The 13,361-nt window shown below is 43.6% G+C and overlaps 1 protein-coding gene across 1 annotated transcript; it reads right to left on the bottom strand.

Annotated features, from left to right (window-relative positions):
- Window positions 1-11,669: 11,669 nt before the first annotated feature.
- On the bottom strand, window positions 11,670-12,626 carry LOC100345895 (olfactory receptor 7A10-like). Its single transcript, XM_008249337.3, has one exon. It carries the CDS (start codon window positions 12,624-12,626, stop codon window positions 11,670-11,672), a length of 957 nt encoding a protein of 318 aa, XP_008247559.3.
- Window positions 12,627-13,361: the final 735 nt, after the last annotated feature.

The raw sequence follows: 13,361 nt of genomic DNA, 5'->3' as shown, positions 1-13,361 counted from the left end.
GCCTGCTTCCCTCTAGATTCTGTCTGCCGTTTCCCCGACAATGTCTCCGGTTACTGAGCTCACCTCCCCTTCCAGCACCAATGTGTGGACTCAGAGCCCTGGGTGTCCCTGCTCTCCCCGCTGGTCATCTGTGTCACATCCACTCCCCTTCCAGCACTGGCGTGCAGACCCTGTGGCTCCCGCGGCTCGGCTTCTGTGCAGTGGGCAACCTTGCTCTCCCCGTAGGTCCTCCAAGTCACAGCCACTAGATCTGGAAGAGTTTCCTCTGCAATGTTTCCCTGATCCTTTTTCTGAGGCTACCGTAACTCCACTTTTATTAAACTAAATTTTCCCAGACTATCCGTGTGTGCCCTCACTATTCCGCCATCTTGGCTCTGCTATTTTCTAAAATCTAGTGTAGGAAATTAAAGCCACTGCCAGGCAACACCGCACAGAGTAACATATCTCTTTTGCCTATGGTCGTGCAAGGCTTTTAAGCATGACTGGTAACTGGTAAGATTTTGCAGTATCCTTGCATAGCTATTTGGGTAAGGACGTAAGTCACCATGTTCAGGAAGCAGAGTAACTCAGCCCAGCTAAATATTCATCAGAAACATGCCTATGACTATAGCCTTCTAGTCTAGGCAATGAAAATTAGAGGTGGGGCTGAGCACTCCCTTGACTTTCATTCTCTGGTCTGATTTAGCAAGAACCAAGAGGAAAAGAAAGATGGACATCAGAAGCAATGTAAAGATGGGTGGCAGGCCTATTACAGGCAGCTCTGTACAGTGATCTGCCTTCAGAGAGACCCAATGGGCCAGTCCACTGCAGTGGCTTCATCAGAAGGTAAATCTGGCTTCAGCAGAAGTTAGCCTATAAAGAGCCCTGGCAGCTCTGCCAGCCAAGGGTCGGATCACTAAAAATGGACCTGCCCTGGAGTCGAAGGACTTCAGGCCAGAGCTACAGATCTTATTGGCTCTAAGCTGAAAAGCCCTTCACTTAGCCCAGCCTCCAAAGTGACAGCCAAGTAGGGTCAGTAACATTGCAGACAGAGCTATAAATTTCCTGTTGGAGATACCACCTACCTTTACCTGGCCAGCTCTCCTCCCAGGCCAGGTAAGTAATAAAAGTCATCAGAGTGCCTTCCCCAAGGAGGTTCATACCTCCCTTAAAATGTACCCTATGTATAAAGATAGATAGGTCTAGGTCCCTTAAATTACAAGGCCTAAAGCCCACCAGGTTATTATCAAGCCCCTTCTATCAGGTTCTCTTTGCCTCTCAACCAGAAAACTTATTTGTAACTTGAACAAAACCTTTCTTGACTCCTCTAATAGCAACTCTGTCCTTTGTTCTGGACCCTGTCTGGCCCACTCCTGAGCCTCATTCCTTTGTAATTTTACTGCTTATTAAAGTCAGTGCTATACAGACATTCTGTACATATCCTGTGGGGGCAGCAGTAGTATCTCTTAAACAGTACTACCATAAGTAATGTACTTCAAAATGTAAATTACCTTGTTTAAAACTATGACCTTAACATCTGTATAATTAGTGTATATGGTATCTACTCTCCATTATCAAGATAATTCATTATTAGGTAAATAAGGCTAGTAGGGAGTACAGTTCTGTGAGCAGTGTTTCCTATTAAATATCAACTACTGTCTCAGTTACTCGTAGAGGCAGCAGTTCCGCCTTGTTCAAAAAAGTATATTTGACAAGTTGGTAAAAATGCAAAAAGTTAAAAGGTTAAAGACATACTGCAAATAACTAGTCATTATTCTGTGTATAAAAGCAGAGCAGAAATTAAATGCTGAGGATTTCTGTAAATTCTTTATTCTCTGTAGTAAATTGCTGTTTATACTCCCAACATGTGTTTGCTAATAATCCTCTCCCACACTGAGTGGCTTTTCTCCTGGTCTGGGATCTGCTTTATTCTCACCCTGTCTCTATACTATAGTGTCTGCTTAAGTGTTTACAGCTGGTAATGGAGCGAACCACGGCCTTTGGCAATCGGTCAGTCAACCAAATGCTACTACAGGAGTGTCCTTGGCTCCCCACCCAGGAGACAGCAGCTTAAGACATCACCCCATGCCAGCGAAGAGTGCCTCATTGCCCTACATTAGCAGGGGGTGGCTCTGAAGACAGATTGTCATCCCTCTGCCCCACCTGGACTTTTGGGACTGATGTGGTGGCTGTGCACCACTCTGGAAAAGAATGCTGCTTTTACGCCAAGCACTCAGCCCTAATAAAAGATAACATGGCTAAAGTCAGGGAGGGGCTGGCAAAATGGAAAAGAATGGGAAGCCTCTCAGGGGTGGTTCGAGTCTTGGTTTAATTCATCTCCATGGCTACCACCCTACTAACAGGACTCATAGGGCCCCTTGTTCTCCTAATTCTAATCTTAACCTTTGGCCCTTACATTATCAACAGACTTGTGCAGTTCATGAAACAGAAATTGGGTACCATTCAGTTAATGGTCCAACGGTCCCAATATAAGCCTTTAAATACTACTGAAACTTATGAAGTGTCAGTCCACAACCCATGATTGGGTCATTAAATATGCACAAAGACAAGGGGGGAATGAAGGGCTGGAGTAACTGTTTCAAAAAAGTGCCTCCATTGAGAGAGGCAGGCCCGACTTCCGCAAAAGCAGTGTCACTCTGGGGAGACCGAAAGTTACAGCAGAACAGCTTGCTAGTGTTCACCATATAAGGAAATTTCCTGGGTCTGACCCAATCAGGAACAGCTGTGTTCGATCAGGAAGTACCAGAGGTGACCACAGCCAATCCACTGTTACCCCACACCCCTCGATGATGTAACCTGGCTTTAAAAGAGGCTCCCAGGCATGGCTCAGGGCCTTCCTCTGCCCTCAGCTGTGCAGCTGAGTAGACGGGGTCCCTGCTGCAGCTTGTACTTCCGAAATAAACCTTGCTCTTGCATTTCAGTGTGTTCAAGTCTCTGGCAGTGTTTGGGGATCCGACAATCTGGACACAACAATCTCTTCCCTCAACACACGCAAACCCACTCAGGAACTTTGGAGGAAATGGAATTAGGAGTTAAATCTACTTTGAGGCAATCACAGTTGAAATCTGTGCATTGAGAGTCCTTCCAAAAGCTCTATGAGGAATGCGTAGCCTGGGGCTGGGCATGTGGTGCAGCCATTCAGATGCTGGTTGAGAACCCGCATCCTACAGGAGAGTCCCTGGGTGTGCATCCAGGCTCTGAGGCCAATCCAGCTCCCTGCAGTTGTACACCCTGGGAGGCAGCAGATGAGGGACCAAGTGCTTGTGTTGCTGCCACACATGGGGGACACAGATGGAGCTCCAGTCTGCTGCCTGGCTCAGAACCTGCTGACACAGGCACTGGGGAAGTGACCAGTGGATGGAAGATTCTCTCTTTGTCTCTGTCCCTCTGTCCTTCAAAAAAACAGGAAAGGAGGTGAATATAAGGAAAAACCTTTTTTTAAAAATGCACAGTTTGAAAACTAGGCCTGGATGCCAAGGCTTTCTGCACCAAAATGCAGCCATCTTTTAATTCAATTTTTCCATGGACATCTTGAGGTGCCCTCCCATTGAGCTCAGGTCCAGTTTCTCTGAAATCTGATCTCACTGCTGAATACACATACACACATGCGTATACACATATACACACATGTACACACATACATACCCACCCACACATGCGATCCACATAAGTGCACACACATACACACGTGAACAAGCACACACAGGCACACACACACACACACACACCACATGCCGTGGCCTCTTGGGGCTGATCCAGTGTTCTTCTCACCCCAGTCACAACGTCAGAAAACAACATGTACCAGGCACACCACACTGTCAAATGTTCTTTCTCCAAGAGGGTGTACAAACAGTATCCTAAATTCCAGCCTGTGATTCTCCCCAACCTGTGTGCCCTTGGGCCATAATCTGCGTGTGTTTGCATAAATTAAAAATAAATGCTCCCTGAGCCAAAAGTGAGGGATTCAGTGGCCCCCAGTGGGGAAAGCACTAACAAGCTCAGGTAGCTCCTGAGAGACTCTGAGGAAGAACAAGCTCCTGGCCCTGGCACCCTTCCAACTCCCAGGATGGCCTCAGAGACCAGCAGCAGCCAGCAGAGGACACAAACACCCTCTAAGGAAAGAAGGAAGACGTCCTTCGGGTGCTGAGACTCCTCTGTGTGTGTGGGGAAACAACAAGAATCAACTAAACACTCACACAGGAAACCCACAGAGAGCAACACATCAGGACATTGTTACAGAAAATATTGGGGTTGTTTTCTCTACACTTATTCAATATTGATTGGACCAACTTTTCTAAGTTTTATTTTTCCATTTTTTACATCCTTGAGATAACACCTTTTCACTTATCCCTTATAGTCAAAGGCTAACTGACCCCATAAATGAAGACTTCAGCGGGTCTGCAGGAATGTAAGAAAGAGCTAAAACAATCAAATGAAAGATGTCAACTTCACTGTACACAGCAAATGCACATAGATGATGTACACATTTATGGGTAGAATGTGGTCTTGATACAGGATAACATTGTTTTTATGATGAGAATATTCAAAATACCCTTTTCTAGCAACATTGAAGTTCAAAATTCGTTGTCATTATGGTAACCCTAGACATCCTACAGGTCTTGAAATAGAGCATCACCCTGCCTGCCTAACTGCAAATCTGTCCCCAGTGACCAAGGCTTTCAGTCTCTGCTCCACCCCTCCTATGGCCTGGTGGCAGAGATAGAGGGAGAGAAATATCATCCCTCACCTGGTTCAATCCTCAAATGACCTCAAAGGCTGGATCCAGGCCAGGCTGAATCCAGGAGCCCAGAACTCCATCTGGGTCTCCCACATGAGTGGCAGGAGTCCAAGTACTTGGGCCATCATCTGCTCCTTCCCATGGCCAGTTAGCAGGAAATTGGATTAGAAGTGGAGTAGCAAGACTCAAACTGGCACTCCAGTGTGGGATGCTGGTGTTACAAGCAGTAGCTTAATCTGCTGTGTCTCAACACTGGCCCCTCATGCAACTTATGCTGACCCATTAAACTTCATGGAAAGCATTGTTCAGTAAGAACAGGTGCTTAACCTCCTTGGAGATACATTTGTAAGGATGTTGTTAATAGGAATTCCAGAAATACTGCAGATTCTTAGACATCTGATATGTCTTGGCATAGTACTCTCAATCATGACTTCAGTCATTGAATTACCACATTTCACAGCATCAACAAACTCTCATGAGGTCTTTCAGTGGGTTAAATGAGACATTCTCCTATATCATAAAGAAATAGTTAAGGAGACAGGCAAAAATTAGATGCTGGTAGAACAGTTTTTCCACAGTGTGAGCCCAGCCAGGCAAGGACACCACATCAGAACCTCCAGTCTGGTAACTTTTGCCTATTAGAAGGGGCATTGAAGGAGGATTTTCTTCCGTGTTGCTAGAAATGACCACACTGAGTATGCCTTACTGATCCCTGGGCTACCAAAATGTATCTTCTTGGATTCGTGTTTAGATTATTTCTTTTGGAATTAAAAATAGCCAGAGATAAGGCCAGTGCTGTGGCACAGTAGGCTAAGCCTCTGCCTGCTGTGCCAGCATCCCATATGGGAGCTGGTTTGAGTCCTGGCTGCTCTACTTCCAATCCAGCTCTCTACTATGGCCTGGGAAAGCAGTGGAAGATGGCCCAAGTGCTTGGGCTCCTACACCTGTGTAGGAGACCTGGAAGAAGCTCCTGGACCCTGGCTTTGGATCAGTGCAGCTCTGGCCATTGTGGTCAGATGGAGGACTCTCTCTCTCTCCCTCCCCCTCTCCCTCTCCCTCTCCCTCCTCTCCTTCTCCCTTTCTCCCTTAAATGATATTCCAATAGATTTGAATAAACCATGTAGACATTATCTACCAGTTTTCAACATCTCTCAGAGGGAACCACCCTAATTGACTAACCAATCTGAATGTGCTTGCAATTCAGAATTCTGCCCAGTTACTAAGCCACCTCCTAAAGCAACTACTGTGAAATCCCATAAACAACTTCTGCATTTGCCTTATTGGACACTGGTGAGGGTTGCTTTGATTTCAGTGTGCCCAATTCACAATTCTTGTTTTACCAAATAAGTGTTGTTTCACCTTTTCATCAACTTTATTTTTTTTGACAATTTATTGTTAATAACATCTGTCTAAAGGTAGGCTTATAATCTCACATCATAATCAGCAAAGAGGAATCTGAGATTCAGGGAGATTAAATTTTTAATAATTACACAATCAAAAAGTTCAACTCACTGAGAAATGTTTGGAATTACATACAAATGGAAACATGTAGTTGAACTTTTAAAGATTTAATTTTTGAAAGGCAGAATGTCAGAGAGGAGACATACACACACACACACACACACACACACACACACATATATATATATATATATATATAGAGAGAGAGAGAGAGAGAGAGAGAGACTGCCTCATTCCCCAAATGGCTGCAATGGCCAGGTCTGGGCCAAGCTGAAGCCTAGGAGCCAGGAATTCTACTCTGATCTCCCACGTGGGTCTGGTGTGTCAGCAGCCCAAGAACTTGGGCCATAGTCTGCTGCTTCCAAGGTGCATTGGCAGGAAACTGGATGGGAAGCAGAGCATCTGGGACAAGAGCCAGAACTCTGATATGGGATGCAGGCATTGCAAGCAGAAGATTAACTGGCTCCACAACACTGCCAACCCTCGTGGTCTGAATTTTTGCTTTGATCTTGAATTCAGCCAGTTATACAGTCTAAGATGCTGTAGATTATTCTCTGCAATTATTGTTCAATAAATGGGTCAAATGGAAACAAACCTAACACCACACAAGCCAGAGTAGGATACAGCACACAGAAGATTGGTCACACACAATAAGGGTGCAACTTATGTTTTCAAATTGGGAAGAAGACAGAATGTGATACATGGAGATAGGAGCAGTGAAATTAACATGAGGTAGTACACACTGATCAATTCATTACCTCCCCTCCTCCATAAACTCAAAGACTAACCTACATGTAGAAATAAAAGAAACTTATCATAAGTGGGTTCAGACATGAAGAGCACGAGGATTTTCAACAATATCCCAGAGGAGGCTTAGAAATACAATGTAGATGAAGGATCTCTGTGATGAGAGTCTAGCAGAAAGAAGGGGCCATCAAAGAAGGATCTAGTTTTTCTGAAGGGAGGAGAGAACTTCCACTTTGCTTGTGGCCCTGTCTAAATACTGAAAGAATTTGTGGACTCAAAAGGCTTCCATAGCCTTGGCAGCTCTTGACAAGAGCCTTGGGTGATCACTGACTTCTTAAATAAAAGTGTTAATTGTTAAATCAACAACAGGAATCACTGTGCACTTACTCCCCATGTAGGACCTCTGTCCTTAATGAGTTGTACTATGAGAATTAACTGTAAAACCAGTTCTCAAACAGTTTTTGTGTGTGTATGTGTGTGCAAATTGTTGAAGTCTTTACTTAGTATAGAATTAGTTTTTTGGGGGCCGGCACTGTGGTGCAGTGGGTTAATGCCCTGGCCTGAAGCGTCGGCATCCCATAAGGGTGTGGGTTCCAGACCTGGCTGTCCACTTCTGATCCAGATCTCTGCTATGGCATGGGAAGGAAGTAGAAGATGGCCCAAGTCGTTGGGCCCCTGCACCCATGTGAGAGACTGGGAAGAAGCTCCTGTCTCCTGGCTTCAGATTGCCACAGCTCTGCCCCTTTTGGCCAATTGGAAAGTGAACCAGTGAATGGAAGACCTCTCTCTCTCCCTCCCTCCCTCCCTCCTTCCGTCTCCTCTCCCCTCTTTGTGTAACTCTGACTTTCAAATGAATGAATAGATCTTTAAAAAAAGGAATTGGTCTTTTGTGTACAAAGTTAATTGAAAATGAATATTTTTTAACTTTTATTTAATAAATATAAATGTCCAAAGTACAAATTTGGATTACAGTGGCTTTTGCCCCCCCATAACTTCCCTCCCACCCACAACCCTCCCAACTCCTGCTCCCTCTCCCATTCCATTCACATCAAGATTCATTTTCAATTATCTTTATATACAGAAGATCAATTTAGTATATATTAAGTAAAGATTTCAACAGTCTGCATCCACATAAGAAACACAAAGTATAAAGTACTGTTTGAGTACTAGTTATAGCATTAATTTACATTGGACAACACATTAAGGATAGAGATTCTACATGGGGAGTAAGTGCATGGTGACTCCTTTTGTTGACTTAACAATTGACACTCTTGTTTATGGCATCAGTAATCACCCTAGGCTCTTGCCATGAGTTGCCAAGGCTATGGAAGCCTTTTGAGTTTGCCGACTCTGATCTTATTTAGACAAGGTCATAGTCAAAGTGGAGGTTCTCTCCTCCCTTCAGAGAAAGGTACCTCCTTCTTTGATGGCCCGTTCTTTCTGCTGTGATCTCACTCACATAGATCTTTCAGTTAGGTTTTTTTGAGAGCCTTAAAACAGAATCAGTGAAGCAGAAGAGAGAATATTGGACTTAGAAGACAGGGAGCAAACTGTTGAAATCTTTACTTAATGTATGCTAAACTGATCTTCTGTATATAAAGAGAATAGAAAATGAATCTTGATGTGAATGGAAGGGGAGAGGGAGTGGATAAGGGGAGGGTTGCGGGTTGGAGGGATGTTATCAGGGGGAAGCCATTGTAATCCATATTCTGTACTTTGGAAATTTATATTCATTAAATAAAAGTTAAAAAAAAGAATACAGAGCACAGGAAAGTATACAGTCAAACCAAAGAAAACAAGAGGAAATTAGAAATCTAAAACATATTGTTGGGAATCTACAGGATACTATTTAAAAAAAAAAACCAACATTTGGGTTCTAGGAGTTCCTGAAGGCATGGAGAGGGAGAAAGGATTGGAAGGCCTTTTTAGTGAGACACTAGCAGAAAACTTCTCAGGTTTGGAGAAGGACACAGACATCCAAGTACAGGAAGCTCATAGAACCCCTAATAGACATGACGAAAAGAGATCCTCACCACGACACATTGTAATCAAACTCACCACAGTGAAACATAAAGAAAAGATTCTAAAATGTGCAAGAGAGAAGCATCACATTATTCTCAGAGGATCTCCAATTAGACTCACAGCAGACTTCTCATCAGAAACCCTACAGGCTAGGAGGGAATGTCGAGATATAGCCCAGGTACTAAGAGAGAAAAACTGCCAGCCCAGAATATTATATCCTGCAAAGCTCTCATTTGTGAATGAAGGTGAAAATGAATCTTAATGGAGGATGGGACTTGTGCAGGGAGAGGGACAAGGGGGAGGGGTGGGAGGGCAGGATTTTAGGAAGAATAACTATATTCTTAAAGTTATACTTATGAAATTTGTATTCCTTAAAAATAAATTTAAAAACATAAATTTTAAAAATTTTTTAAAAAGAAATGTAGTGTAGAGATCACGGCTGAATGTAGACTGTGAAGAGACCAGCAGAGCTCCTGCACTTCTGTTGGGGGATGGCAGCATTGCACCAGATCATTGGACTTTAGGATGGATTCAAGCACAGGGACAGTCAACTGATGCAATAATAGAAGGGAAACAAGCTGCAGGGACTTGTACTGATTTGCTGCTTCTAGTTTATGCTCTATGTCATGACAGCATTTGAATTCCTCTGCGGGGTTTGTCAGTTTCCTTCCAGATACACAACAGATGAATTTTTGTGCAGGAAAATTCTTTTATCTTGAATCACACCACTGAGCTGGAGTTCAAGCTCCCTTGGAAGTCATCACAGGATCACAAATATAGAAGTGATCTCTTAGGGCTGGTGCTATGGTGTTGCTGGTGAAAGCCCCATATGCATCCCATATGGGCACTGGTTCAAGTCCCAGATTCTCCACTTCCAATCCAGCTCTCTGCTATGGCCTAGGAAAGTAGTGGAATATGGCCCAAGTGCTTGGACTCCTGAACCCACATGGGAGACCTAGCATAAGCTCCTGGCTCCTGGCTTTTGATCAGCTCAGCTGCAACCATTGTAGCCATTTGGGGAGTGAACCAGCAGATAGAAGACATCTCTCTCTCTCTCTCTCTCTTCTATTCTCTCTCTATCTCTCTCTCCCTCTCTGCCTCTGCCTCTATCTGTAACTCTTTCAAATAAATAAAATAAATATTTTTTAAAAAGTGATCCCTGAATTTAAAGGAGGTACATGGTCAAAAGGGGAAACATTGCCCCCTATCATAAAGAGTAGAAAAGCACAAACCTGGTCATTTGTAACAAGATGGAAGAATCTGGAAAACATTATGCTGAGTGAATTAAGCCAGTCCCAAAGGGACAAATATCATATGTTCTCCCTGATCGGTGACAACTAACTGAACACCAAAGGGGAAACCTGTTGAAGTGAAATGGACACTATGAGAAACAGTGACTTGAATAGCTCTTGTCCTGACTGTTGATGTACAATGTACTTTACCCATTTTAGTATTTTTTTGTTTTAGTACTATTGGTTAAACTCTGTAATTAACACACAATAATTCTGAGGTGTTTAAATTTTAACTGAAAAGTGATCCCTGTTAAATATAAGAGTGGGAATAAGAGAGGGAGGAGATGTACAATTTGGGACATGCTCAATCGGACTTGCCCCAAATGGTGGAGTTAGAAAGATGCCAGGGGATTCCAATACAATCCCATCAAGGTGGCATGTACCAATGCCATCTCACTAGTCCCAGTCATCAACTTCAGTTCACAATTGATCACACTGATAGGTCTAAGAGTCAAAGGGATCACACAAACAAGACTAGTGTTTGCTAATACTAGCTGATAGAATAAAAAAGGGAGAGAACGATCCAACATGGGAAGCGGGATACACAGCAGACTCAGAATGGCAGATGTCCTAAATAGCACTCTGGCCTCAGAATCAGCCCTTAAGGCATTCGGATATGGCTGAAGAGCCCATGAGAGTATTTTAGGCATGGAAAGACAAGACACTCTGGGAAAAAAAAAGAAGACCTAAATGAAAGATCTCTGCAAGTGAGATCCCAGTGGAAAGAACAGGGCCATCAAAGAAGGAGGTACCTTTCTCTGAAGGGAGGAGAGAACTTCCACTTTGACTATGACCCTGTCGGAATAAGATCGAAGTCGGCGAACTCAACAGGCTTCCATAGCCTTGGCAACTCATGATTAGAGCCTAGGGTGATTACTGACGCCATAAACAAGAGTGTCAAATTGTTAAGCCAACAACAGGAGTCACTGTGTACTTACTTCTCATGTGGGATCTGTCCTTAATGTGTTGTCCAATGAAGTAATGCTATAACTAGTACTGAAAAAGTATTTTTACACTTTGTGTTTCTGTGTGGGTGCAAACTGATGAAATCTTTACTTAATATATACTGAATCGATCTTCTGTATATAAAGATAATTGAAAATGAGTCTTGATGTGAATGGAATAGGAGAGGGAGTGGGAGATGGGAGGGGTGCGAGTGGGAGGGAAATTATGGGGGGAGGAAGCCAATGTAATCCATAAACTGTACTTTGGAAATTTATATTTACTAAATAAAAAATCAAAAAAAAGAGTAGAAAAGTAATAAAATGAATTAAATTTGAGACATTGTTGTCAAAGTAATGGACATTGCAGGAAATAAACAGAAGCATTGAGTTACATTTCTGTCTAATCTGATTAGTGAGGAACAATTTCTGGCTACCTTGATTTGACCCCTGCAATCTCGAGCATATCTATGGACATGGGTCGACTGACACATCTCCGGATTTCCTCCTGAAGAACCTCTTCAAAGCCCTCTTAATATCTTTATTCCTCAGACTGTAGATGAAGGGGTTCAGCATGGGGGTGATCACAGTGTACATCAGTGAGGCTGTTGCGGTTGAATGTGGATTTTGGGTAACAGCAGAACTGAGGTACACACCCAGGAGTGTGCCATAGAATAAGGAGACGACAGTGAGGTGAGAGACACAGGTGGAGAATGCTTTATACTTCCCCTGAGCTGACGAGATGGCACGGATGGAGGAGATGATCTTAGAGTAGGAGTACAGGATCCCAACTAAAGGACCTGCACCCAGCAGCACGGATGCAAAATAGATGAGGATGTCATTGAGAAAGGTGTCAGAGCAGGCAGTGTGGACGACCTGATCCAGCTCACAGAAGAAGTGGGGGATTTCCAGGTGTGCGCAGAATGACAGCCGCAGCACCATTAGGCTGTGCAAAAATGAATTCAGAGCGCTGATGACCCAGGACAGCAGAACCAGCTGCACACAGAGCTGGGGGCTCATGATGACTGTGTAGTGCAGGGGGTGACAGATGGCCACAAACCTGTCATAAGCCATCACTGTCAGGAGAACATCATCTAACCCTGCAAAAAGCAATAAAAAGAACATCTGGGTGATGCAGCCTGTGTAGCTGATGGCTTGGCTCTGCGTCTGGATGTTCACCAGCATCTTGGGGACGGTGGTGGAGGTGAAGCAGACGTCCACCAAGGACAGGTTGGAGAGGAAGAAGTACATGGGCGTGTGGAGGTGGGGGTCTGAGAGGATGGCCAGGACGATGAGCAGGTTCCCAGCCACAGTGACCAGGTATGTGGAGAGGAAGAGCTCAAATATGAGGGGCTGCAGTGCTGGGTCCTCTGAGAATCCCAGGAGAAGGAATTCTGAAAGTTGAGTTTCATTGCCTGGTTCCATGCATTTGATGTGACTGCAAAACACCAGGAAAGAAAAGCATGGCATGAGCATGCATTTGTCACCTGTTGTAAATTCTGCTGTTTATATTCTACAGTCAAAAACTCAAGTTTCCTGTTTTGCATCAGACTCCAATAGGGCACCCTGCATCATCTCTGATTAGACATTCCTGTCCTGCTCTCACATTTTATCCAAGATGTCAGGTGTTTGTAATTTTCATGAGAAATCATTTCAGGTGTTGTGGATGATGAATCAGATGCAGACCTTACTCTACCGTCTAGACAACAGGCAAATCATGCAGAAAAATTCATGTCTCTATCATAAAATGAAGCAGAGAGCACAACAAGCAACCTTCAAAAGATTCCTGGAATATCAATCAAAATATAACTTTAAGTCCGGGACAAAGGAAATTGAGATTCATGCACATTATTTTTTAAATAAAATACATTTCATGAACTTTCTGATATGTGAATTTCAAAATGTATTTTTTTCCAGGATGAATTTATCTTTTGGTTCCTCTTCCCATGGATTCTTGGAATTGTCTTAGTGCTATGTCAGTTGGGGAAAGTGATAAGCAGAAAATAGAAATGTGATAAAAATGAGACAGTGCACAAAGACTGTAGCTCTTTTTTTAATAAAGATCTTTTTTTATTTACTTGGAAGGTAGAGTTACAGTCAGTGAGAGGGAGAGACAGAGAGAGGTCTTCCATTCACTGCTTCACTCCCCAAATGGCCTCA

The sequence above is a fragment of the Oryctolagus cuniculus genome, chromosome 16, assembly GCF_964237555.1.
Source record: "Oryctolagus cuniculus chromosome 16, mOryCun1.1, whole genome shotgun sequence".
NCBI lineage: Eukaryota > Metazoa > Chordata > Mammalia > Lagomorpha > Leporidae > Oryctolagus > Oryctolagus cuniculus.
Note: the sequence above shows the minus strand (reverse complement) of the source record. Positions and strands in the feature narration are given on the sequence as shown.

Excerpts from the sequence above, each read along its gene's own strand:
- LOC100345895 (XM_008249337.3), bottom strand. The coding sequence starts at position 12,626 with ATGGAACCAGGCAATGAAACTCAACTTTCAGAATTCCTTCTCCTGGGA.